Raw genomic sequence first — 25,894 nt, 5'->3', positions numbered from 1 at the left:
ATTCTAATGTAGGTCAAGGTGTGTTAAATATATCCATCCATCTTCCTCCACTTATCCGGGTCCGGGTCGCGGGCTCAGCAGTCTCAATAGGGAAGCCCAGACGTCCCGGTCCCAGGCCACCTCCTCCAGCTCCACCGGGAGGACACCAAGGCGTTCCCAGGCCAGCTGTGAGACATAATCCCTCCAGCGTGTCCTAGGTCTGCCCCGGGGCCTTCTCCCGGCTGGGCATGCCAGAAACACCACACCAGGGAGGTGTCTGTTAAATATATTTGAAGAACAACAAAAAATCCATCCATCCATTTTCTATGCCGCTTAGGGTCGTGTGGGTATGCTGGAGCCTATCCCAGTTGACTTTCAGGCAAGAGGCGGGGTACACCCTTGACTGGTCGCCAGCCAATGGCAGGGCCACAAATGGTTTCTAGCCGGGTGTTTGGACACCCTTGCTTTGACTCCCTTATAGTGCCACATGTATACATAAGTAACAACAGACATGCATTAAAAAGCCAAAAAATGTGTGCCGAAATCCTTTTACTCTTAACATGGGACCGCTTTCTTGGCTCGTGACCCTAAAGTTGGAACCCCATTGCAGAAATTGGCCTTGAAAAGTCGGAAAACTCAAATTACCTCCACTGTGATGCAAAGTAAAAGGATGCTCTTCAAGGCACAATGTGTTCCTGGGGTGTTTTGTTCAAGTGTACATTTTGTACGTTATGTGGTCCACACAGAGAGCGAGAAGCCCCCACCCCGCTATTTGATTTGTGTCTTTTCAGTAAGTCCTTGTACAATCCCTCACATGGATCCAAAAGTGGACTTGGGAAGATGTAGGGGACTGGTTGCCAAGCTGATATCCTGTCCTTTAGAGGCCAAGAGACATTGGGACATATCAGCCCCTAGACGTGACAGACAAGGGGGATGCCATTTCCAAATGAGTCATCTCAAAGGGGAACACGGATGACAATTAAAAGTCATTTTACAGAATGTTGTTGTATTGCCTGATGTCTTTTTGTATCTTTAAATAAGAACGCATTGGAACTATAGAGTTTATTTAACACATCAGTGACCAACAAATTGGCACTTTGGTGTGTTTCACGTAAATATACAATACAGCAATATTATAGCACAGTGTATTTTAATACAATATAGTCAGAGTGGTTTCTCATCGTGGGACAACAAAACACTATTTGTACTCACTGCACATCGGGTACACCCGCACACACTAATGATCCAATAAGAGCTGTATCGATAAAGCATAGAAACATTCAATACAATCTACAGACAGCTGTTTTCATTACCTTATTTTGCAATGAATGTTTTGATAAACTGCTGTCCCGCTAGTTATTACCTTGCTATAGAGAAATAAAAACATAGTTAACTAAGTCCAAGCAACCGTATGCTTACTCACATGGGGGCAGTTATTCAGTCATTAAATTGTTGTCGCTCCTCCCGCCAGTTATTGATGATAACCACCATTTTACATAACGCAAATACACAAATCCATAAAGTCAAAGCCAACCACAGGAGCACATAGTCGAGGTGGAAAATGAAAGTCGCTCCTCCCGCCAGTTACTGACAACCACTTTTTTTACATAACGCGAATGAATAGAAGGACTGGAATCGTCCATGAAGTCGTAGCCAAACACAGGAGCATGTAGTGGAGTCATAAAACAAATGTCGCTCCTGCTGCCAGTTATTCATGATAACCAACCACCATTTTACATAACACAAATACACAGAAAGACTGGAATAATCCATAAAGTCAAAAGCCAACTGTAAGCTTACTCACACAGGGACGCATAGTCGACTAATAAAATTAATGTCGCTCCACCTGCCAGTTATTGATGATAACCACTATTTTACATAACACAAATGAACAGAAAGACTGCAATAATCCATAAAGTAAAAAGCCAACCACAGGAGCACGTAGTCGAGTCATAAAATTAATGTTCTCGCTCCTCCCCCCAGTAGTTGATGATAACCACCATTTTACATAACGCAAATACACAGACTGGAATAATCCATAAAGTCAAAACCAACTTTAAACTTGCTCATGCACGGGCACATACGCAATCTGGTCGAGTCATAAAATGAATGTCATCAAGCCTCCCGCCAGTCATTGGTGATACTGACAGAAATACCAGACAGCACAAGCTGTGGAGTCAGCGACGTTTGCTAATATTCTTCGAGCTACATTTGCTGATATTCTTTTGACTTGTATTGTAAAGCCAACAGAGCTCTGGTATTTCTGGACAGAAATAGAAACAATCCACAAAGTCAAAGCCAACCGTATACTAACTCACACAGGGGGATAGTCGAGTCATGAAATTAATGTTGTCCCTCCTCCCGCCAGTTATTAATCATAAGCACCATTTTGCACAACGCAAATGAACCTAAAGGTAAATAATCCATAAAGTCAAAGTCAACCGTAACTTTGATCATGCTCGGGCAAATGCACAATCTGGTTAAGTCACACAATCAGTGTCATCACTCCTCCCGCCAGGTATTCATGATATCCGCCACCTTGCTTTACAAAAATAAATAGAAACTTGAAATCATTTGTAGTCCTAAAGTATGCTCGCTGACACACGGGCGCATGCGAGTGTAACCAAGATGTGTGCAATCGCTCCTCCCACCAGTTATTAACGACAAGCTCTACCTTGCATGGTACGCTCTGTCATGTGCAGCCACATTATAATTAGTGTGAGCACTCCTCCTGCCAGTTACTAATAAAAACTTCCACCGTGCGTCACAAAAATAAATATTAAGGCATGAAATAATAATCCTCCTGACGTGAAATAATCTCGCAGAAGCAAGGGCACATGCGAGTGCAACAAAGACACGTCATGATGAATGTGATCGCTCCTCCCACCAGTTATTAACGATAAGCTCTACCTTGCATAACAGCAGTACACAAAAACACTCAATATAATCTACAAAGAGCTGTTTTCGTTACCTTCTTTGGTCAGAAAATAGGAGGTAAATATTGTTTCTTTAATATTATTATATATATTGTTTTCTTTAATAAATATAAAGACTTGAACTAATCCAAGTCTGAAGAAATGGTGTCAAGCGTGGCCACATTACGTGGAATGTGATTGCTCCTCCTGCCAGTTATTAATTAATTAACACAACTGAAACGAACGGACAGAACGAATGAGGCAACACAGCGTTGTATAACAAAGTGATGGCACACGTAGAGCGAATTGCTGCACTGGGCTGAGGTTTGTGCATTGCGGTCATTAAAATAATCGGCTCTTGTATGGAATTTCATTATGCTGTGTAAATGTTGTGGCCAGTCACTCATTCCAAAGAACGTACAGTCGGCAGACAGCGTGGAAGATGATGGCGCCTCTGTTTTATGCTGAATATGAGCACACAAATACTGTATGTCAGTGTGACGCAACCTCATTAAAAAGTTGGGTTACACGCGTCCTAAATAAATGGATTCCCATCCTGACGGAAACTCTTTTCACAGTGTTTTGTGTTTTCAGGCTGCTTTTACATAACAGCTTTACAGCTCTGCTTACGAGTCAGGCGTCAGGCATAAAGAGGGCGGTGTTGTCCGCGCCGCATCACTTGTCCTCGTCCTCGCCCGACCCCGCCTCCAGCGGTGGCGGTGCTGTCAGCTGTTTCATCTGCAGTTCCAGTAGGCCTTTGCGGTGCTTCTGGACCAGGTTGCCTCCCGCAAAGCCCAGGGCGCCACCTCCAACGGCGGCGGCCACACCTGCGGCTTTGAACCCGGCCAGCAGGCCCAGCGGACCCCCTAAAACCCCGCCCAGTAAAGCCCCGGCCAACGGCAGCACCGCCAATTTGTAGCCCACTGCCTGGTGAGACACACACAAGAGATCATGCTTTATTAAAACATTTGACATAACCACCGCTTTGCATAATTCATAGAAAAACAATATCATAAAACTCCATATAACCACCACCCGGTTCAAATGTAGGCCCTGTCGTCCAAACGACCGACCAGCATGAATCTCATGGACTGATTTCATGGTGACACCAGCGCAGTGTTGGTTGAACGCCACCAGTGACCATAAGGTCCACCTCGCCGAGACGTAGCGCAACGCACATTAGGCCAAAGGGGTGGAGGGAGACAACGCAGATGAGAGGGGCGTCAGATGTTTTACCATGTTCAAACGCCTCCTAATCTGTCATCGGGTCAAACGATATTACACACACACACACATATACCCCCCCCCCCGCCCTCTCCTACCTGAACTGAATCCTTTTAACTCAGATGAAATTAGAATTGGCTGCCACAGGGGTGGAGTCTGAGGATGTTAGCGTTTGAACTACATTAATTTAATAGTGAAGTGTTAATCAAGTGTGTGTTTGTGTGTGAGTGAGTGTGTGTGTGTGTGTGTGTGTGTGTGTGTGCGTGCGGGTGCTCATTAATTGCCATCAGCAAAAAGCACCTTCCACTCTGATGATAGCAGCGGCAAAATGCAGCCAGGCTGGAGTCCAAAAGAAAAGATAATAGAATCGATTTGAAGCCGCCGTGGAAGAGTCCGTTTCACACTGACGACACACGCTTGCTTGTGTGTGTGTGTGTGTGTGTGTGTGTGTTTTTACTCTCCTTCCCAATGTGTCAAATGGAAGTGGAGACACATCATAAGCTGTCAGTATCAAGGAGTATTAGGGCCACACTGAAAAGAAATACAATAAAGTCGTCACCTTATGTCCTATTTTTAGGAAAAATGATTTTTTCTTAAGCAAAGTAAGGAATTGAAGCAAAAAACAACACAAGCAGGTGATGTTTGCTAAATACAAGGCAGAACAATCTTGATTAATAGACTTGTTCTGTCATGCTTGTTTTTTATTTTTACTATTTATTATTTATTATTACACTGATTATTATACAAAAATATGACATGGAATGCAGGAAGTGAATAATACGTCCTGCACAAGATGTGGAATGGATGGGGGGTGGGATTAAATAAGCTTTGCTTCTTCCTACTCCTTTTGGACATGTGGAACTATGAAAGAATGATTTATGAGATGTATTCCATTGTAACCTTCATGTTCAAATAAAACTAAACCAAACCAAATTTTAAAAAAAAAGAAAAAACAGCAGCAAAAATGGAAAAATGAGCTGAAATTTCACAAGATTTAAGTCATAACATGAAGAGAAAAGTTATAATCTAACAAGAAAACTCTTAGGAGAATAACATTGTAATATTAGGATAAATAACACTATTTTAGTAGCATCAAGTTGAAATATATTAAAAAAAAAAAAAAGCTTTTTTGCACTTTTTTTTTTAAATTTTGCCCATCATCCACAATCCTTATGTGAGACATGAACACATGTTTTTGTCTTTTCTGTACTTTCTAAAGATACCCGAATGAAAACCTCCAAAAAGAGCCAACAACGCTCCATTTACATATAATGCGATGTGCATTTTAATCAAGCTACGGCGACATTGTTATTATTATTGTTACAAACACATATACATACATACACACATACGTTCATTGTTACCCTAAAGATCTACGTTAATGGCACGGTGACACCTTGCCACACCACACCAGCTACTAGCCGGCTAGCAACGAGCGCTCACAATGCATCAGGCCACTACTGAAAGCTAACGCTGAATATCGGAGCTGTCGTGTGTTTTTATTTTTGAGTTTGGAAAAGTTAACGCTGGGTGTAGGCGTTGGTTTCTATGTTGCTATGTGAAATCAATGCACCCAGGAAGGACGTTCCGGCAATGCTTCAAAGGACCAAACTAGGGTATTACATGTTATCATGAATGTACTACATTGTTACTACATGGTTACAGTATGGATATAAAACCATAAAACCTTGTTTTCGGAGGTGTTTTAATAGCCGGCTATGTAGGCAGAATTGGTGGGTCCCATTACGTGCAGTAATGAGGTGTCTCTTTTTGTCTGTTTTTATAGGTTTAGAACACACAGAAAAGAGAAAGACGTGTGTTCATGTTTCAGATAAGGATTGTGGATGATGGGCAAAAAAAAAAAAAAAGTGCACTTTAAGTCCTAAAAGTTATGTTAGGAGAATACAAAATTTGACAAAAGAAATTGTTGGAAAAAAAAAAAACAAAAAAACAACAACAGCAGAAATTGACAAAACAGCTGTATTTGACAAGAATAAAGTCACAATATTAAAAGAAAAATGCTGTATTCTAGCAAGAAAAAAGTCACAATTTTACAGAATAAACTCGTAATATTATGAGGAAAAATAATGTAATTTTAGTAACATTGAGTTGGAATATTAAGGACATGTTATTTTTTAAAGACCTAAAAACACACAAAACTAATAAAGTTGGAATTTTTGGAAAATTACTTTGGGAAAAAAGTTATAATATTATGAAAATAAAGTCATAATACCACAAGAAAATGCACAACGCTTATTTAAGAAGAAAGTTAATATATTTGGAAAAAAAAAAACAGAAAAAAGAGAAAAAATTCATTTTAATAAAACGCTTTTTCACCTATAGCTATAGCTACTATAAGCTGAGTTGCAGTTTTGTCTTGAAACATATATAACTTTTCATCATATTTCCATGTGCTGTTTTACAAAATATCAAAGTAGCCCTTGCATCCTTCATTTTTCATCTTGTGGCCCTCACTGGCCCTTTGGACACCCCTATGTTAATACAATTTAATTTTTTTATTATTTTTTTTAAATCTGTGACGATTAAATACATTTTTCAAGAAAAAAGTTGTAAACCCATAATAAAGTGGTATACTCCATATTGAATAATCAATAATACATACATAGATACTTATTTTGTCATATACTTTCAAGACAAAATCAATATTTAATTGAATATCACGAGAGTAAAGATAAGAGCATCATTCTAAGTATTCAAAAACAATGCAATCCCTATTTTTGAATTTTTTTGCATTCTTGATAAAAAAAAACTTAGAAGAACAAAGCTGTATTTATTTGACAATAATTTTTTTTTTAAGTCGTAATTTAATAAGAATGAACTATTTTTTCAAGAAAAAAATGGCAAATCTATAAAAAAAAGAAGTCATATTTTCAAGAAAAAAAGCCACATTTAATTTAATTTGAAGAAACTAGTCTTTTGTCATGACAAAAATTTCAAATTTTCAGGAAGAAATAAAATCTAAAGCGAATTAAGTGAATTAATTAACTGAACTGTTATTTTACACAAATAAAAAAAGTTGTAATCTTATGACAATTAAATACTCTTTCATTTAAAAAGTGTCAAATGTATAACAAAGTCATATATTTTAAAGAAAAAGATGGATACATTTTATTCTATTTTTTGAGAGTAAAATTACAACTTTTCAAGAAAAACTTTTTTTAGTTAGTATTTTTGAAAATAATGATTTTATTTTATTATTATTTATTTTATTATTTATTATAATAATTTTATTTTTAGAAAAAAGTTGTAATCTTACAATAATTTAACAAAAACAATAACAATAAAAGTTATACAGTACACGGGAGGTTTAGGGATTTAGGTGTAATGTGTAATGCGGTACTGAATTTAAAAAAAACGTATTTTCCTGCCGTGAAACTGCCGTAGCTGCGACGGTGTGGGTGAGCACGTCGTAGTCGAGTGTAGAGTGCCTCGAACATGTGCTTCACGCCAAAAGTTCAACATTTGAGTGTGTCATACGTGTGAAGGCCACTGATGTACACTCACAGCGGAGTATGTGCTCAAATGGCAATGAAAATATTATAGTCATTCAGAGCTCTTCTTGATACTACACACACACACACACACACACACACACACACACACACACGCGCTGTCACTGCTCTACATCCCTCCCCTCTCTCAATTTCCTTAATTGTGGCTTTCCTCCCTATTGAAGCGGATCAATAGGGACAAACGCTGTTGGAATGGCTGCGAGGCAAAGTGCCATCGATCACCTTGTTTCCCAAACACACCCACACACACGCGCGCGCACACATACAAAGCATACACACCTTCCCCAGGCTCTTGGTCCCCTCCTCCACGTTGGCAGCGGCTGTGTTGACGTTGTCCTCGATGCTGTCAATCTTCTCCTGCTGGGACTGAAACACAGGGATTCGATACACACACACACACACACAAATTATGTTTGAAACACACACACAGATCTACTTGCTGTCATATACAGTGCTAAATTGTGTGTGCAGGTAAGCATTATATACAAAGATTACATTTGGAGTGAGGTCATATGGTATGTGTGTGTGTGTGTGGGTGTGTGCTGGTTTTTGTCTTTGTGCGGCTTTTGACATCCCACCGTTATTGTGGGGACCTATGTCTATTTGTGGCTATTTTGGCTGGTCCATACAAGAAAAGATGCTCCTTTCACCCCATTAGACGGTCTGTGTGTGTGTATGTGTGTGTGTGTGTGTGTGTGTGTGTGTGTGTGTGTGTGTGTGTGTGAGATCGTGATTGTGTAGCTCTCATGAAATATTCAGAGTGGCAGCTGTCTCTCTCCCTATGAGAACAGTATGGACACAGTGACCAAACAACGATGGCACTTTCCTGTGCGCTGACCTACCGTCACAAGCCCGTTTCCAAAAAAAATTTACATTTTTAAGACAATAACGAATAATCATGTTTTCGGGATGAGAAAAGTAGCAAGTGGTAAAAAGGATGATATTTCTCATCTGCTGGACAGTTTGATGACTCTGCTTCATTGATCACCATTATCTTCAACTGACCATCATTTACCCCTCTGCTGTTTGCTCTGCCGTTCCTGCTTTCTGCTCCATGCTCTTTGCGCTGTGAGGCGTTCAGGCGCACTTGGAACTGCGAGTATAAGCCGCTAATTGTTTGAAATTTTTATTCGCGCATACCACCACTTTGGGAACTTGAGCTTTGTATCGGTGGCTCCCAAACTTTTTACAGTCGCATACCCCTTCAGAAGTTTGACTTGAAGCCATGTACCGCCCACTCCACTCATTAAATTGAAATGTTGAACATGATTAAGCGGTGATTAAAACATTTTATAGTGGGTAATTCTGGTTAAATGTGAAATGTGCATGGTCAAATTTTGATCAACGTTTTACATGAGCACTGATAAATGGATAAGCGAATGGCTCTTGGAGATGAATAAAAATATCTAAGTGTTGGTCCTACATATCTTTTATTTCATCAGGATGTTGGGATCCTTCCCTTCGAATGGGATGAACTTGAGCTTCACTTTTGTCCACTTGCAATCGCTAGGATTTAAATCTGCATACTAATTTGATACCAAATTGAAAAGGAAAGTCGAACAAACATGATAAAACAGTATCCAAAGTAGAAAAATACATACAAGCAGCGATAAAGCCTCATTTTCAGGGGAATCTCCACTCTCTCCCATCCTGACATGCACCGCCAATGACAATTGGCGTACCCCTGGGGGTACGCGTACCCCACTTTGCAAACAAAGTAACTCTAAAGAAGGATCATAAAGGACACAACATGAAGAGCATCATCATTAGAAGACGATTCATTTACTACATCCATGTATCGATTTATATTCCTATGATCCAACTACACCGATGTGTTCAGCAAGTTGCCATTCTGGACATACAGTCCAGTGCGTGCAAACACTTTGGCTTTTGCAAAGAGGGAGATGTTCTAAATAAGTAGCTCGCTGTTTGCAGGATATGTAAAGGTCAAGTAAGATACAACGGCAGCACAACAAATCTCTCCAACCACCTATTCAGGCGTCATGGGATTTCACACAACGCTGACCGTCCAGGCACCTCTCGTTCCCGCTACAGCAGCAAGTAACGTCAGCTCTGACTGCACTTCCTGTATTATTGAAAATGTATTGAATATTGAAAACGAGAGCAGAAAAGGCTAACCTCCTGTTAATTCAACCTGAAGTGGTTGAACTTTATTCAATGTTTGTTGTTAATTGTGTGTTTAAATTTATAATTAATTTATACCTAATTCCTTTACAAAAAAACGTGAATCTAGGAAACTTCACCTGCACTGTCTAGTATCCAGGTATTTATTTCACAGTCAAACCGGTTGAATTTTTGGCTAAAAAGTTACTGAATCAATTTAAAGTTACTGACTTGTTTCGGATCGTATCGTTCTAAATTAACCAATATTGTCCTTGAATCGTATCGGCAACCAAGAATCACGATACGAATCGAATTGTTAGCAAAACGAATCATTAGACCCCTCATAATCATGTGACACACTGTGGCTGTGTACTAAAGATGTCAGAACATGTTTATGCTCTTTCTTCTCCTCTTGCCTGTTTTCAACCATAACTGCACCTTTACTCTCTTTCTCCACCACTGTTAATCTCTTCCTCCACTCGTCCTCCCTCCATCTCTGAGGGTCGGGTGATAATCTGAGCCGTCTGTTCTCCACCTGCTCCGATGCCTCCCAACGTTCCCCCACCTCCAAATCCTCCATCTCTCCCTATAGTCGACTGCTCAGTGTTTCCCTCTGCTGTGGTGAGAGGCCCTCCTGGGGCCCTGCAGTGCTCCTTAAACTGATCTGCTCTCTCAGAGGAGCCCCATCAGGAACACAAACAGAGCAGGGTGGGGAGGAGGGAAAGATAAAAGCCAATCGTTGTTCATACTTACGTGGACGAGCACTGAGAAGGTTGTCACCAGACCACTCAGCTCCTTCAAATCCTGTACAGAATAAAAAGATGGTTTGTGACACTGCGGTACACATGTCAACTTGTAACGCCACACAAAAACCACAAAGCTTTGTACACAGATGATATAGATGAATACTAGGGATGTACGATAATATCGGTCAATTTTTCCCGATAATGAAAACTGGTATTTTAAAAATGCTGTATAGATGGACATTTTAATGTTCACATGGCCAGGAGGACACCACAGTTTGCTCACATACAGTGCAAGCCAACCTCTTTTGCTTTTTCCACAGGCTCTTCTCGTTCTTGGCCACTCTGACTGTACTGAAGAGGGCTAGCTCCTCACGTTAGCCTCTGGGACGCAAGCTCTTAGCCATTCAGTGAAGCACAAATTTGAAAGTCTGGACGTTCTTGCCAGCTCGTCGATCTTGCTCGGTAGTGAATTCACTTTTCCCATGATAACAGAAGTTACCGAAGGCTTGAATCTCCACTTCCTTGCTAGCCGCTCAACTTTCATCTCAGCCCCGGCATGGCCGCCTCGATATCAATGGGTAGACAGGCAATCACAACGATGCCGGATGTCGCTCTCATGGAACGTAAAAATGTGCTTGAATAAACAAACAGAGCTGCTTGACAGGCAGCCACTTGTGGCGGCGGTGTGAATTCCACGACATTCATATATAGATAGATCGATACATACATAGACGGATGGATGACAGTTAAGAAAAATAAGAAAACAGAATAGTAATAAATATTGAACAGAACACATCAAATTTGTAGCGCAATATACATAAATAATAATACATAATAATAATAGTAATGCATAATAAGGTAATAAGTCCAGTCCTGTCCTGTCCAGTCCAGTCCTTCCACAAGGGATAGGAGATGTTATACATATCGGTATCGGTTGATATCAAGATCGGAATTTGAGAGTTGGTCGACATATCGCTTATCGGCAAAAAAGCCAATATCGGACATCCCTAGTGCATACGTTCAAAGAATCAAGGATTTTTTTCCCACTTGTTGCCGTTACAGTCCACTAACGGGGAAGTGAACTGCCTACTCGCAGCAGATGGCGCTGTTGTGAAAAAAGCCCACACTTTCTGCCACACCTTACAAATGTATTTGAAAACAATGTTAAGTAATACATTGTATGAATGTACAGCCCTGGTCACCATTATTGGCACCCTTTTGTTTTTTGCACAACCTGTATAATATCTTCAGAAATAAATGAAAACGTACCAAATTAATATCATCAAAGTTTTACTCATGGATTTCCAAAGTAGGTTAACAACAAAAAAATAATTTTTCAATTTACATGTTCCGATTTCAAAAAGGAAACATAAAAAATGACATGGCCAGTAACACTAGCACCCCTCCTTAATATTTGGTTGCACACCCCTTGGCAATGACGGCGTCCAACCGTTGCTTGGAGCCATCTAGAACCTTCTTGCACTTCTCAGCTGGTATTTTCTCCCACTCTCTTTGCAATTTCTTAAAGCTCTTGAATGTTTACAGGATTCTTTTTCCCAACAGCAAATTTCAGCTCACAGCATAGATTTTCACTGGGATTAAGATCAGGACTCATCGCTGGCCAGTTTAAACCAGTCCATTTTCTAACATTTTCCCACAAGGATTGTTGATTGTTCAGGTACTCTCTGGCAAAGATCCGTGGTTGTCTTTATGTCTTCTTTTCAGCAGTGGGGTCTTCCTTGGCTTTTGCCCATAAAGTCCTGCTTGGTTTAGTGTGCGGCGTATCCTACCAGTTGAAACCATTAGCCCAGATTGTTCCAGGTCAGTTTGGAGGTCTTGGATGTCTTACGTGGTGTTTATTTTCCCCAGTTCCCCAAATTTTGAAGACTTCTCTCATCGATGTTCCTCTTCTCCCCATGTCCAGGGAGGTCCTTGACACTTCCATGCTTTGAAACCTCTTAATAACATTCCGCACTGTTGAAAGAGCGATACCAAGGTCCTAGGAGATGGCCTTATATCCTTTAGAGGTCCTGTGTTTGCTAATAATAGCACTTCAGAGGTCTTGAAGAAAGACAGCTCCTTTGTCTTTGTTTACTGCTTTGTCATTGTGACAAAGGAACAGAGAGTGACATGTGGCTTTTAAAACACTCAGGTCATAATTCATTGGCTAATTCACATCATGTGGGCGCTGACAGTTTAACACAGGTGAGTCTATTTCTGATTTGTCACAAGTGAGTCAAAATAGGGTTTTTTCCCCCCCACACTGATTTAAAGGGTGCCAATACCGGTGTCACGGCAATCTTTCACTCTTTCCATTTTTTGCTCCAATTGTTTTGTTTTCAATTGTTGCTTTATCATTTGCTGTTGTGTATCAAACATGAGATGTCTATAGCCCAAAGCTGTTTCACTACATTCATTTTTTTCAGGAGACATTCTACATTATGTACTTAAATGTCATGGGTGCCGATAATGATGACCAGGACCGTATATACTGCATATGCTCTATAGATACATATATAGCTTATTATTTATGCAAATACTGACCACAATTAGTTTGAAAACAATTTAAACTAGACAATGCAATTTCAACTCCGTCGAAATTGCGCCTGAATGCCTGAATTGCATGACATGCTAATGTTAAAATGGTAACATGTAGCATAATACTGCTACGTGTTGATAGATGTATCTACCCATGAAAATAGCAAAAACTGCTATTATGCTAATGTTAACATGCTAACACCTAGTATGGTAGAGATAAATGTTTATATACGTGTCTGCCCATAACAATTGCAAAAGTGCTAGCATGCTAACACCTGGCATGGCAGTGCAACGTGTTTATATATGTGTCTACCTATGAAAATGGCAAAAATACTACTATGCTAGCATGATGACACCTAACATGACAGTACTAAGTGTTTATATATGTGTCGAACCATAAAAATAGCAAAAAATACTAGTATACTACCATTAGCATGCCAACAATGCAAACATGCTATCGTTAGCATGCTAACAACTCCCGTGATAGTGCTAAGTGTTTATATATGTGTCTACCTATAAAAATGGCTACAAATGCTACAATGCTAATGTTAGCATGCTAACATTAGATAACATTAGCATGCCAACACCTGACACTATTTGTATATGTGTCTACCCATGAAAATTGGGTATGCTAACGTTAGCATCCTAACGCTTAACACGATAGTGCTAAGTTTTTATATATGTGGGTACGTAATCCAATCCATCCATTTTCTATTCCGCTTCTCCTCATTAGGGTCACGGGGGTATGCTGAAGCCAATCCCAGCTGACTTCGGGCAGCAGGCGGGGTACACTCTGGACTGGTCGTCGCCAATGGCAGTGCACATACTGTATAGACAAACAACCATTCACACTCACATTCATACCTATGGACAATTTAGAGTCGCCAATTAACCTAACATGCATGTTTTTGGAATATGGGAGGAAATCGGAGTACCCGGAGAAAACCCATGCACGCACGGGGAGAACATGCAAGCTCCACACAGAAAATGCCCAACAGAGATTCAAACCCAGGTCTTCCCGATCTCCTGACTGTGTGTCCAACATGGTAACCACTAGACCCCCGTGCGGCCCAATTCAAACACGACGTCTGTATTTAATGTATTTAATGACAAACTGAGTGGAGACGTACTTTGTAAATAAACTACAATTAAATGTTGCCAGTCACATAAAATAGCTCATAACCCTGAACTCTCAATTTATACAGCACACTTTTCCTACACCAAAAATACTTCAATGATTTTATTTTGTTAATTGTGTTATTTTGAACAAAAAAATATATGATCGAACAATTCATTCCCCATGTATTAGTTTTACTCTAAAACAGGCATCAAATTTAGGTTTATGTCAAATAGTACATAATGTTGTACGTTTGTACTAATAGTCACATAGTACTATTGGACTCAATACTGTAGGTCAGGTAACAAAAAGAGGCTCAACATTTTCAACTCTCACTGAGGTGCTCTCAGCAACTTTGCCATTAAATCAACAGTTTTGCAAAGTTGTCGGTTGTCGGTTTTGCTGGTTGTTGAAAAATGTTAAATAAATGTTAATAAATAAATAGTCATACAATTTTTTTTATTTGTCAGAATTTGAAAAAATTGCAGACCCAGCAGCGGCACGACATAGCGGCGGCAGTCCCATGCAGCCCACCACCACAGCTTCAGAAATTCCTAGTGGAAACCCTGATGGGCATTGCTGCCACCTGCCGGACTGTAGCAAAACAGTATTGGATACGTTTAGGATGGTTAAGCTTGTTGCTAATAATAGAAAAGTGTAAGAAAATAGGACCCAGGTCAGTGTTGCTGACCGAGAAGCTGTAAGCTATTTTATTGATCATCAAGCAAGCTTTTTCATTCACATTTTTTGTCATAAATGTGTGTATTTTTTTCTTTATCATTAGTTTATACATTCAGTCCCACACATCTCAGCTGTTTTTTATTCTATCTTTTCCAGGGACAATACTATAGAACAGGGGTCCCCAACCACTGGGCTGCAGGAAACTTTCAGGCGCAAAATGCACTTAAAAAATTGTAAATAACTACATCAAATTCTATATAAACGGATAATTAGGAATTTTGGAAATATGGACCATTATTTTATTCTCAAAATAACATACAGTTAGAAAACCGACAGTTTTTGCATGCTTATGTTGTTTGTTGCCAGCGGCGACATGTCCCACTTTTTTTGACGGTCCTTAAACGCACCATCTAACTTTCCCCCACATTGCACATATAGACTTCTATACTGTATTTTTTGTATATGATTTGATGATCTTATTGAGTACTAATGAGCATATTTGTTGGGTGCACAGCATCAAGTGAATTCATGGAAGTACCTCCTCCAGGTTCTCCCAGGACTCAGCAGCATTTTCTTCTGCAGGGATCTCTGGTAGTTGAGACTGAACTTGCCATCCACAAACGGGCTCCTCTGCCTCATCATCAGCACATAAACTGCTCGACTCGCAACTGCCGGACGACGGCCGGGCATCGGGTGACGGCGAAGGCGGTGCAGGCTGAGGTGCGGGATTGGAGTGCAGCTGCAGGAAGTCTCGTGTGGCGGCCGACGCCCTGTCCTTGACCGGCGTAACGAGCCTCTCTAGAGCTGTGGCGTCTTCCGTGCGGACGCGGCTGCACAGCTTCTCCATCTCTCGGATGTTTGCCCGCAGCTGCTGCAGTGTCACATGACAAAATGATTGAGTGTGAACATTTGATTTGTGGTGGCAGGACAGACAAAAGAAGGGAAGTGACACATTTTATATAACTTAAAATGGGGGAGCACGGTGGGCGAGTGGTTGGCACGTCTGCCCCATAGTCAGGAGATTTGAGTTAAAATCTCCGTGTGAAGTTTGCATGTTCTCCCCTTAGGGGTGTACTCACTTTTGTGAGCTGTGACTGTGAGTGTGAATACTTGTTTATCTGCCCGTGTTAGCCCTATGATTGACAGGTGATCAGTCCAGGGTGTACCACGCCTTTCACCCTAAGACAAAAGACACCAGGCCATAAACTACTGTCAAAATGAAAAGCTTTTGGTTAATTCCCCTAAAGTTGCCCTCCATCTGACAGACCCACCCTCCAAGTGATCTGCTCCGATGATGGAAATGTTGAAATGGGAAGAAGGGGTTGGGGGTTACTTAATAACCATGAGAGACGTAAGGCAGGAAAAACAGGAGCCCCTTCATCCCTCCATGCCCTGAGGGTGACAGGAGGATTACACCTCAGCCATCCACCCTCCAGGCTGCAACACGACCTGGACCGAAGGGGGTCAACGTTCTGCAGATAACACGTTTTGCTAATTACGCAGCATGAATAAACATGCATGTAAGAACGTGCGCTCACGTGCATTAAACTGAAAAACAGAGCGATTAACACCGAGGCAGTCAGGTCAGGTACCTGTCAAGTCTGCTGATGAACTGCGAGTGTACGCGTCCGTCCGTCCGTCCGTCCGTCTCCCTCCCTCCCACACTTAAAGCAGAGTGCACTAACCCAAGCCTAGATTAACACCGTGAAGACATGGGAAAGCACTCTGTGTACATCCCCAAGGGCTTGCAGAGTCATGGTGAGAGGATTCGTGGGTGCCTATTGGTTTCTAGTCAACACCATCCCTCAAGGAATTTCATACCCATCACGTCAACAAGTTCACACACACACGCACACACACACACAGTTCGTCCATGGGTGCCAGATCTGTTTTTTTAGTTTTAATAAGAGGTGAATTCTGACACAGGTCACAGATGTTATTACAGTGGTAACTGTGAATTTCAACGCTCAAAAGGTTGTACAGTTTGGAATTTGATTAAAATTTACGTTACAAAAGGAAAATAAATACAAATTCTGTAAAAGTCATGTCAGCAAATCTGGTGAAACCTCAGTTAAGTGCACATTTTGCTTTTTTCAGGACACTTATGCCAAAAGATAGACCAGTCTCACAAGAAGACCGTAAGTGAAGCAAAAGAACTGCAAAACGTAAGCTACCGACGAGCTACAGTAGCTGCCGATCGCTTGCTCGTTGCTTGTTATCAAAGAAACAGGGTTTTTATTGATATTTCATCAACACGTGTGTATGCATGTTCAAGGGCAAGCAAGAGAGAGCATTATATAATATACTGCTCAAAAAAATTAAAGGAACACTTGGAAAACACATCAGATCTAAACTGGGGGAAAAATGATCTTGAATATCTTTCCTGATAATAAGTGGGTGATGTATTAGTAACAAAATGAGGCCACATAATTTGATAGAAATGAAAATGATCACCCTATAGAGGGGGGAAATCAAAGACACCCCAAAAATGAAAGTGAAAAAATGATGCAGCACACTGGTCCATTTTGCCAAAATGTCATTGTAGCAACTCAAAATGATTCTCAGTAGTTTGTGTGGCCCCCACGTGCTTGTACACATGCCTGACGACGTCGGGGCATGCTCCTAATGAGACCACGGATGGTGTCCTGGGGGATCTCCTCCCAGATCTGGACCAGGGCATCCATGAGCTCCTAGACAGTCTGAGGAGCAACCTGGCGGCGCAACCTGGCGGCGCCGGATGGACCTAAACATAATGTCCCAGAGGTGTTCTATTGGGTTTAGGTCAGGTGAACATGAGGGCCAGTCAATGGTATCAATTCCAATTATCTAACCTGTAGAGGTCTGTGCGTCCTTCCAGGGATATGCCTCCCCAGACCATCACTGACCCACCACCAAACCGGTCATGCTGAATGATGTTGCAGGCAGCATAACGTTCTCCACGGCATCTCCAGACCCTTTCATGTCTGTCGCATGTGCTCAAGTTGAACTTGCTCTCATCAGGGAAGAGCACAGGGCACGAGTGGTGTAGTTGCCAATTCTGGTGGTCTATGGCAAATGCCAATCGAGCTCTACGGTGCTGGGCAGTGAGCACAGGGCCCACTACAGGACGTCGGGCCCTCAGGCCACCCTCATGGAGCCTGTTTCTGATTGTTTGGTCAGAAACATTCACACCAGTGGCCTGCTGGAGATCATTTTGTAAGGCTCTGGCAGTGCTCATCCTGTTCCTCCTTGCACAAAGGAGCCGATACCGATCCTGCTGAGGGTTGAAGGACCTTCTACGGCCCTGTCCAGCTCTCCTGGAGTGACTACCTGTCTCCTTGAATCTCCTCCATATGTCCAGGTACCGCAGTGATGCCCTGGTCCAGATCTGGGAGGAGATCCCCCAGGACACCATCCGTAGTCTCATTAGGAGCATGCCTCGATGTTGTCAGGCATGCGTACAAGCACGTGGGGGCCACACAAACTACTGAGAATCATTTTGAGTTGCTACAATGACATTTTAGCTAAATGGACCAGTGTGCTGCATCATTTTTTCCACTTTCATTTTTGGGGTGTCTTTGATTTCCCCCTCTATAGGGTGATCATTTTCCATCCATCCATCCATCCATTTTCTATACCGCTTCATCCTCATTAGGGTCGCGGGGGCATGCTGGAGCCTATCCCAGCTGACTTCGGGCGACAGGCGGGGTACACCCTGGACTGGTCGCCAGCCAATCGCAGGGCGTGATGATTTTCATTTCTATCAAATGATGTGGCATCATTTTCTTACTAATACATCACCTACTTATTATCAGGAAAGATATTCAAGATAATTTTTCCCCCAGTTTAGATCTGATGTGTTTTCGAAGTGTTCCTTTAATTTTTTTGAGCAGTGTATAGGTAATAACATGACAGGGGTTAAGATATATACATATATATCTACAAGTATATAGATAAAAAGCTGTTATGATGGCGACACTTTGACCCTGCATTCGATTTTCTCTGGCTTGGGGCTGAACAGGGCTGACATCACGCACGCAATGAGTGATTCTGAATTCACGCCTCAAGACTTGTAAGTGGCTTCTGGCATTAACTAAACCGAGCACCAGACAATGTGGGTTTCATTTCAAGCATGTAATGAATGCTATGCATTAGCACCCGACCGATTTAGATTTCTTCTTATGACGTATCACCGATCAATCAATATCGCTGAATATGTAACCACTAAATTAACTATTTTTGCTGCGCGGAGATTCTGTCGCTGCGTTCCCGTGTGTCTCTCTGTGCTGCTCCCTGCTCGAGTACCCGGCACCTCCCCCACACTACATTTTTTTTACACCATGGTAAGCTGTGACTTTACAGGGGCTCATACTATCTATCTATTTTGAGTCAAAAGTCAACTCTTTGCTAAAGCATATAGATAGAACTGACCCCTGATAAGCTGATATGTATCAGAGACACTCCTCTTTGTTCCTTGGACTAAGACTAAGACTTCTGGCTTGATCTACCATCTATCCCTCTACTCTGTTTTTATATCTTAACCCAACCGGTCGCAACAGACCACTGCCCCACAGAGCCTGCGTTCTGTTCAAGGTTTCTTCCCCTGAGGGAGTTATTTCCTTGCCTCCATCGCCAAGGGCTTGCTCTCTTTCAGTTGGTTCTCTGTTTTCATTTATGAATGTGACCTTCATGGGTAAAGTGCCATGAGATAACTGCTGCTGTGATTTGGCGCTATATAAATGATTTTGATTGAACTGAATTGAATTCATACATTCACAAGTTAATGTTTTCATTCAAATCATTTTGAAAATGTTCCAAGTAATGTAATTTAGTTGTCATTTGATATAGTGTGTGTTTTCAAAGCAGCTAGACATAATATGTAGTTTGGTCCCTTGTATTAAATCTAGTAATGTGAAGCATGTTTTGATTATTTCTTATTTCGTTTGTAGTCAACTTTTTTTCCTCACTTTTTAATATTTGCTTCGGCATTTGTTTTTGAGATGTTTGCAAATACTCTGGCTGCAGATGGAAGTTTTCAATAGCTACTAATTGATATTGGTCAGATGTTTTTGTGAATAATCCTTTTATAAACACATAATGTATTAGTTCAAAAACACCTCACATTAGCCTATGAATTATCACTTTCAGCCCAATGCAGCCACTTGTTCTTATTTTTAAATGCTCAACCATATTATCAAATTATAGGCTAATTACCAAAAAGCACTAAATGTATATATTTTAATTGGACAGCCAGAGGGAAAGAGTAAGTAAGGTGTGGAGGCGTTAGGTTAGATGCAACATCTGCAGTGTGCAAGATAGCCAGGGCACCAGCACCAGCAAAGCAAATAACACTACAAATTTGTGGCAATACCTAAAATAAATCTCAAAGAGGCATGTCCTTATGTTGACAGTCTTACGAATTAAATTTCCTTTTTTTTCAGTTAGTAGACTTCTGCTTCGTTGTGTTGAATTGTGTTCATGAATTTATGTTCATGTACAGTACTGTGTACATCAGTGCTCTTATTTCAATATATCGGTTATTGGCTGACATATTGGATATCTGCTTTTTTCAGTCCCCAGTATCGGCATCGGCCCCAGAAATCCCATACCGGCCGTGCTGTACTATGCATCTGCAGCCATACTTGGTCAGGAATTTCATCTTTAAAAACAACAGCTCATTGAGACTCAACCTTCAACCAAAGTCGAGTGCTATGAAGCATTTCCTGTAGAACATCAACTTGTAGATCACAGAACCTTATGGCCAAGATGAAGAGAAAAAATAAAAGGTTGAGAGATGTTGTAAGAAATGTTGAATGTTATCCGTTAAAGGAAAATGTACGTTTTTGGAATTTTATGTTGACGCACCCCAAACTGGCTGACTCACGTCGACATTCAGGATGGGGCCAATCCGATCCAGTATGGGTATCAGGTTTCAAAACCAGCGTATGAGCCATATTTATGCTTTAGTGTTGTCAGCAAACGTAGCTAGAAGAATATTATCAAACGCAGCAAAAAGAGATTTCTGTGTTATCGCGGACGGAATCGCCAATCAAAACAAAATCTACCTTTAAATGCGGGATTTTGAGGAAATGTACAAATATTGGATGAAATGCTGTCAGTGTGTGTGGGGAAGTATTTCCCCTCTGCTCAATTGTGTGGACACAAGCCCGCCCCCCTCCCGAACTTAACACGTCAAAATGGTGAATGGAATGGAAGCTTGCTGGGTTAGCTTAGTTTAGCAGAGCATGCTAGTTTGGCTGTGTGTGCGCGGCTCAGTCTGCATGTATGAGTGTGTTTACACCGTGTTGCGTTTTACCGCTTGTTCATGTAAGCGAGCGTTTTACGCGATGTCCACTGACATCTTGCAAGTTCTGAGTGAAATTAGGGCGAGAGGTTTATTCTTGCACCCAGCTCGTCTTAACCGTCAAGGGACATTCTCAACACACACAACACACTTCCGGCCTTCAAAGTAAGAGCGCTGTTCCCCACATTCTGTCTAATTGTCTAAACGAAATACAGGTGACAAAGAAATGATCTCACATTAATAAAGCAATTGAAATTGCATTGGTAACTATGTCTTCCTTAACCACAAGCACAGGCATTACACTTTATTAAGGATTTTGTAGCAATGTGTACAGATGACGACATCTCATTAGAAAAGTCTGAAATACTGGGCAAAATTGGCCAATGATGTATTGCATCAATAAATGTAAGGATTTTTGCATTTAATTAACGGACATTTTATTTACGGTCATAAAAGTACACACCCTATTCTGGTAAAAGAAGTGTATGATTCCCACCCCTACAGGTTGAAGTACATTGTAATATACCTGAACAGTACGGCTGGCATTTATGTGCTCTTGATGAAGGCGGTCCCATTGCTGGCTTTGTTGATACTGCAAAGATAAAACAAAAATCAGACATCCATGGGCTGAACGATAGGATTTTTGGATGTGACACTGCAGTCGTGTGTGGCACTGAGGTGTCACCTTCAGTATGTTGTTGTGGTGTTTCTGCAGCCTCTCCAGGTCGGTGGGTAGAGCCACTTTAATGAACTTGTGTATGGGGGCCTCCAGGCGCCTCAGTGTCAGCTTAGTGGCTTCCTCTGCCATGGGGACCTGTGCTGACGTGATACCACGCGCCTGCTGGGCTTGATCTCTGCAGAGATTAGAATATGCCCTCATTACGTTTGTGACACAAGTGTGACTGCATTAGAAAATGACACAATTCCCCTTGCTGCCTCAAACCTTTTAAGGGAATGGGTTTGTTTGTGTGCAACTTCCTGTCAATAATTTTTGAAATCTCAAGTAAGATTTTTTATGACGGCTATGCATCAGGAGTGTCGGAAAAGTCAAAGGCTGCAGGTGCCGCTTTTATGTTTTCTTAGAAAATATTTTGTAAAAAGGTAGTTCGAATCTCCGTTGGGCATCTCTGTGTGGAGTTTGCATGTTCTCCCCGTGCATGCGTGGGTTTTCCTCGGGTACTCCCACATTCCTCGTTTCCTCCCACATTCCAAAAACATGCATGTTAGGTTAATTGGAGACTCTAAATTGTCCATAGGTATGAATGTGAGTGTGAATGGTTGTTTGTCTATATGTGTCCTGCAATTGGCTGGCGACCAGTCCAGGGTGTACCCCGCCTCTAGGCCGAAGTCAGCTGGGATAGGCTCCAGCATACCCGTGACCCTAGAAGACAGATGGATGGATGAATGGATGTAAAAAGCTTCAACGTACAGAATAATTAAAGACAAAGCTTTGTGTTACTTTTTCTATTTACGTAGTGCCCTGAGATCTATTTTCCCCATTTTTACAGTTTTTTTGTTTAATTATATTTCTGCCATGTGCCGTGCCCCAATAAAGTAGGAGGCCGCCAATGGCCCCCAAACCGCACTTTGGATACCTCTGGACTAAATGAAGAATGAAGAAACGTGTTCTACTAAAAATACCAACTACCAGTGTTCTAATTCTAATCCCACCTCCAATGTTTTTATGACACATATCTGTCTTTCTTTTTGGGAAACTTCAAAAATGACATATCTGGTCTTTTGGACCTTCTATTTGAGCAATTATTCACTGAGAAGTGTGCCGAGGACATCTTCACAGTGTTTCACTGTTTCTGGATTCTGCTATCATGGCGGCCAAACCCACGCATGGCGTATTACGGAAGTGGAAGTAAAGTAATTGTCTTACTATCTAGCATCTTTGGTTTATAGTGTGCATAAAGGACTTAATGTGCAGTTTCAATCCTGCCTCATGCACATCCACTTCCATATTACGTGTATTATCATTCACAGTAGAGATGCCATAGTTTACAGTCTGATAGACTTCTGGCTTCTGACTTCCCACGAGACAGTTTTTGTCGAGAAATATCGTCACAATTTAATCTCGCGAGATCTCGTGACACCCCAACTGACCACCCTCAATCATCATCATCTTAGCTACGTAGTGGAAAAGGAGGGACTAACTCAAGTAGTTCCTCCTCTGCATTTCACACAGGAGCGAAGAAGAAGAATAATGTCCCGGGACCACGCTGACAAAATCCACGCCCCCAGCAACTAAGTCCACAGAGTACATAGTATACATGATGAAGTCGCGATTCGCGGGGGTGTGCTGGAGCCTATTCCATCTGACTTTTTGGGCGAGAGGCTGGGTACAGACTGGTGGGACCAAAAATCCCTCTCACAAATTTAATTGATGTTTAAAGCCGTAAAATACACTATAAAACATGTACAATGTTACACAACTGGACTGCACAACACATTAAATATGCACAGTACAGGATAATGTTTTTTCAAAATCATGTGTTCTTATCTAAATGGCAAGCTCGGGCTGTTCACCAAACCGGGGAACACGCAGCAGACACTATAAACAGTAGTAGGAAATGAGGACAAACAATCTGAAGAATAATAGTGAATAATGAAATGTAATAATTAGCCCACTTCAAGTAATAGATGCTAACGTTCAAGAAGCTACTCTACAGTGCTAGCTAAGGTAGCGAGCTGTGGCTTTGGCAACTCCCACAACAAAAACCTCGCCTAAACCTAAAATAATGTACTCGTTTCGAAAATAAAGTGACACTTACCAGAGAGAGAATATCTCTTAAACCCCAATACTTATGTTTCACCGTTCCATTTTGTGGAGGGAAAAAAACATTCGTAACTGTATGGCGAGTTTCTGACAGTTGTTATTTGTAAACAATTGACGAAAGCGTCTGCGAACCTGTCCGACTTCAAACAGCGGTGACGGCAACTTTGGTTCCGCATTATATTCGAAATGTAAACTAAGTAAAGATACTCTCGGAATGATTAACACACAAAAATTAAACCCCATCTTTTCGATTTTAGGTGTTTTTTATGGGGTTGACAGGCAAGGTGATGAAGCATGTGTGCCACAATAGTAGGCACACATGCATTATCCGATAAGGTCAAATACAAAGGCTGTATAAAATACAGTATCTTGACAAAAATAACAAAGTAAAATCAATAAAACTTAGCTGTGTTGTAATATGACAGAAGATAAGTGGGATTCCCCGTCCCCTTAGATGAGGCATCTTGAGTGGGTTCACTGTATGTTTCCACTTCCTCTTCACCATCTTTTACCTTTGACATTCAGGCCAACCCCCACACAGTTTCCTTCTAGAAAAGGACAACAGTGAAGCACACAATCCCCAACCACAAGGGGATTTCCCTGCCTGCTTCTGCAAAAAAAAAAGACCTAACCGTATTTAGGTTGTCATTGCACATGCAATCTTCATTCACTTCCAGGGGACTCCCAGAGTTGCAGCGTGAGGGGGAAGAAAAAACTCAGAGATGGTGTGCAAATCATCAGAAATGTTTATTTATTAGTGTGTGTGACTCAGTGCATGTGCGTGTGTGTGTGTGTGCGTGTGTTTCAGTCACAGGACTCAGGTGTCATCCATTTGGGTTTAATCCAGGAAGTTTGTCAGCGGGAGAGGAAGACAGCAGGCAGTTCCGATCACTTCTTACCACCCGCTTCTTAAAGCATAATCATCAGCCATGCTGTTGGATTAGGACATTGCTCATTTTCTATGCATTTATGTCATAGAAAGATGAAAAAAAGACTATGAAGAAAGACTATGACATGCATTTATGTCATAGTATGGCAAAAGCACACATTTTACATTAATAATATATAATAAAGGAAAGAATATCCCTTGCAGGTTATTTTCCTCCATTTGCCTTTTCATTGTAAGACGTAACTTTGGGTATTGTATTGCATCATTGGGAAATATTCCTATTCAGATAAAGTGGAACCCCCAAATTCAAATGACTCAAAAGTAGCACAATTTCGAGTCCAATCCACATTTTCTGGAATAATGTCTGTGTAGGCTCTCAGTCGTACAGGAGTTGTCCATCGAGGGAAAGGCTTCTTGAGACGTCATCTGTACTTCTGTGAAGAAGGTGTCGGACGTTTCGCTCCTCATCCGAAGAGCTTCGTCAGCTTCGATGTTGATACAGCCTTTTTTGGAGCATTTGCTTAGTTTCCCCAATGTAGTGCTCTTTGCATTCTTCATCTTTACAGTGGATGGAATAGACCACATTGCTCTGTTTTTGGTTTGGAGCCTTGTCTTTAGGATGCACTAATTTTTGAGTGCATCCTTTAAGCCTTGCACTCTTAAAGGTGCACCAACTAGCCTTCTCTTAGAAGGCTAGTTGGTTCTCTTTAAGGACCTTCTTAGACTGCAAGGTAATTATAGGAGAGGACAGACAGCTACTTACAGAGGTCTTTAGAAAGGCCACACACACTGACCAATACCTGCTCTTTGAATCAAACCATCCACTACACCATAAACTAGGGGTTATTAGGACCCTCCAACATAGAGCGGAACAAATACCAACTAGTGCTGAGGGAAGGAAAAAGGAGACACAACATGGTCAAAGAGCGCTCTCAACCTGTGGGTACCCGCGGTGGGCTTTTAACAAATGTCAAAAGAAGAGAGTTGGGAAAGAAACCCAAAAACCCACAGAAGCAAAAAGGAGAGGAGTGGTAGTCCCTTATGTAGCGGGCGTCTCCGAAAAACTCCAGAGGATCTTATGGC

The 25,894-nt window shown here is 41.4% G+C and overlaps 1 protein-coding gene across 1 annotated transcript; it reads right to left on the bottom strand.

Annotated features, from left to right (window-relative positions):
• Positions 1-1,026: 1,026 nt before the first annotated feature.
• stx17 (syntaxin 17) lies at positions 1,027-24,082 on the bottom strand. The gene is made up of 7 exons (XM_054781908.1): positions 23,918-24,082; positions 21,826-21,994; positions 21,667-21,732; positions 15,396-15,728; positions 10,529-10,579; positions 7,931-8,017; positions 1,027-3,821 (listed from the first exon to the last, which is right to left on the bottom strand). The coding sequence occupies exons 2-7, from the start codon at positions 21,946-21,948 to the stop codon at positions 3,570-3,572; spliced, it is 912 nt and encodes a 303-aa protein (XP_054637883.1). The 5' UTR covers positions 21,949-21,994; positions 23,918-24,082; the 3' UTR covers positions 1,027-3,569.
• Between the last annotated feature and the right edge of the window lie 1,812 nt (positions 24,083-25,894).

Source organism: Dunckerocampus dactyliophorus, chromosome 7, assembly GCF_027744805.1.
Source record: "Dunckerocampus dactyliophorus isolate RoL2022-P2 chromosome 7, RoL_Ddac_1.1, whole genome shotgun sequence".
Classification (NCBI taxonomy): domain Eukaryota; kingdom Metazoa; phylum Chordata; class Actinopteri; order Syngnathiformes; family Syngnathidae; genus Dunckerocampus; species Dunckerocampus dactyliophorus.
Note: the sequence above shows the minus strand (reverse complement) of the source record. Positions and strands in the feature narration are given on the sequence as shown.

What these genes read in the sequence shown, in the direction of transcription:
- stx17 (XM_054781908.1), bottom strand. Translation starts at nt 21,948, where the DNA reads ATGGCAGAGGAAGCCACTAAGCTGACACTGAGGCGCCTGGAGGCCCCC. An exon ending in ATGCCAGCCGTACTGTTCAG is followed by an intron (nt 15,729 to 21,666) that starts GTATATTACAAT and finishes GTGACACTGCAG; the next exon opens with CAGCTGCGGGCAAACATCCG. An exon ending in GGACCAAGAGCCTGGGGAAG is followed by an intron (nt 3,822 to 7,930) that starts GTGTGTATGCTT and finishes GTGTCTCACCAG; the next exon opens with GCAGTGGGCTACAAATTGGC.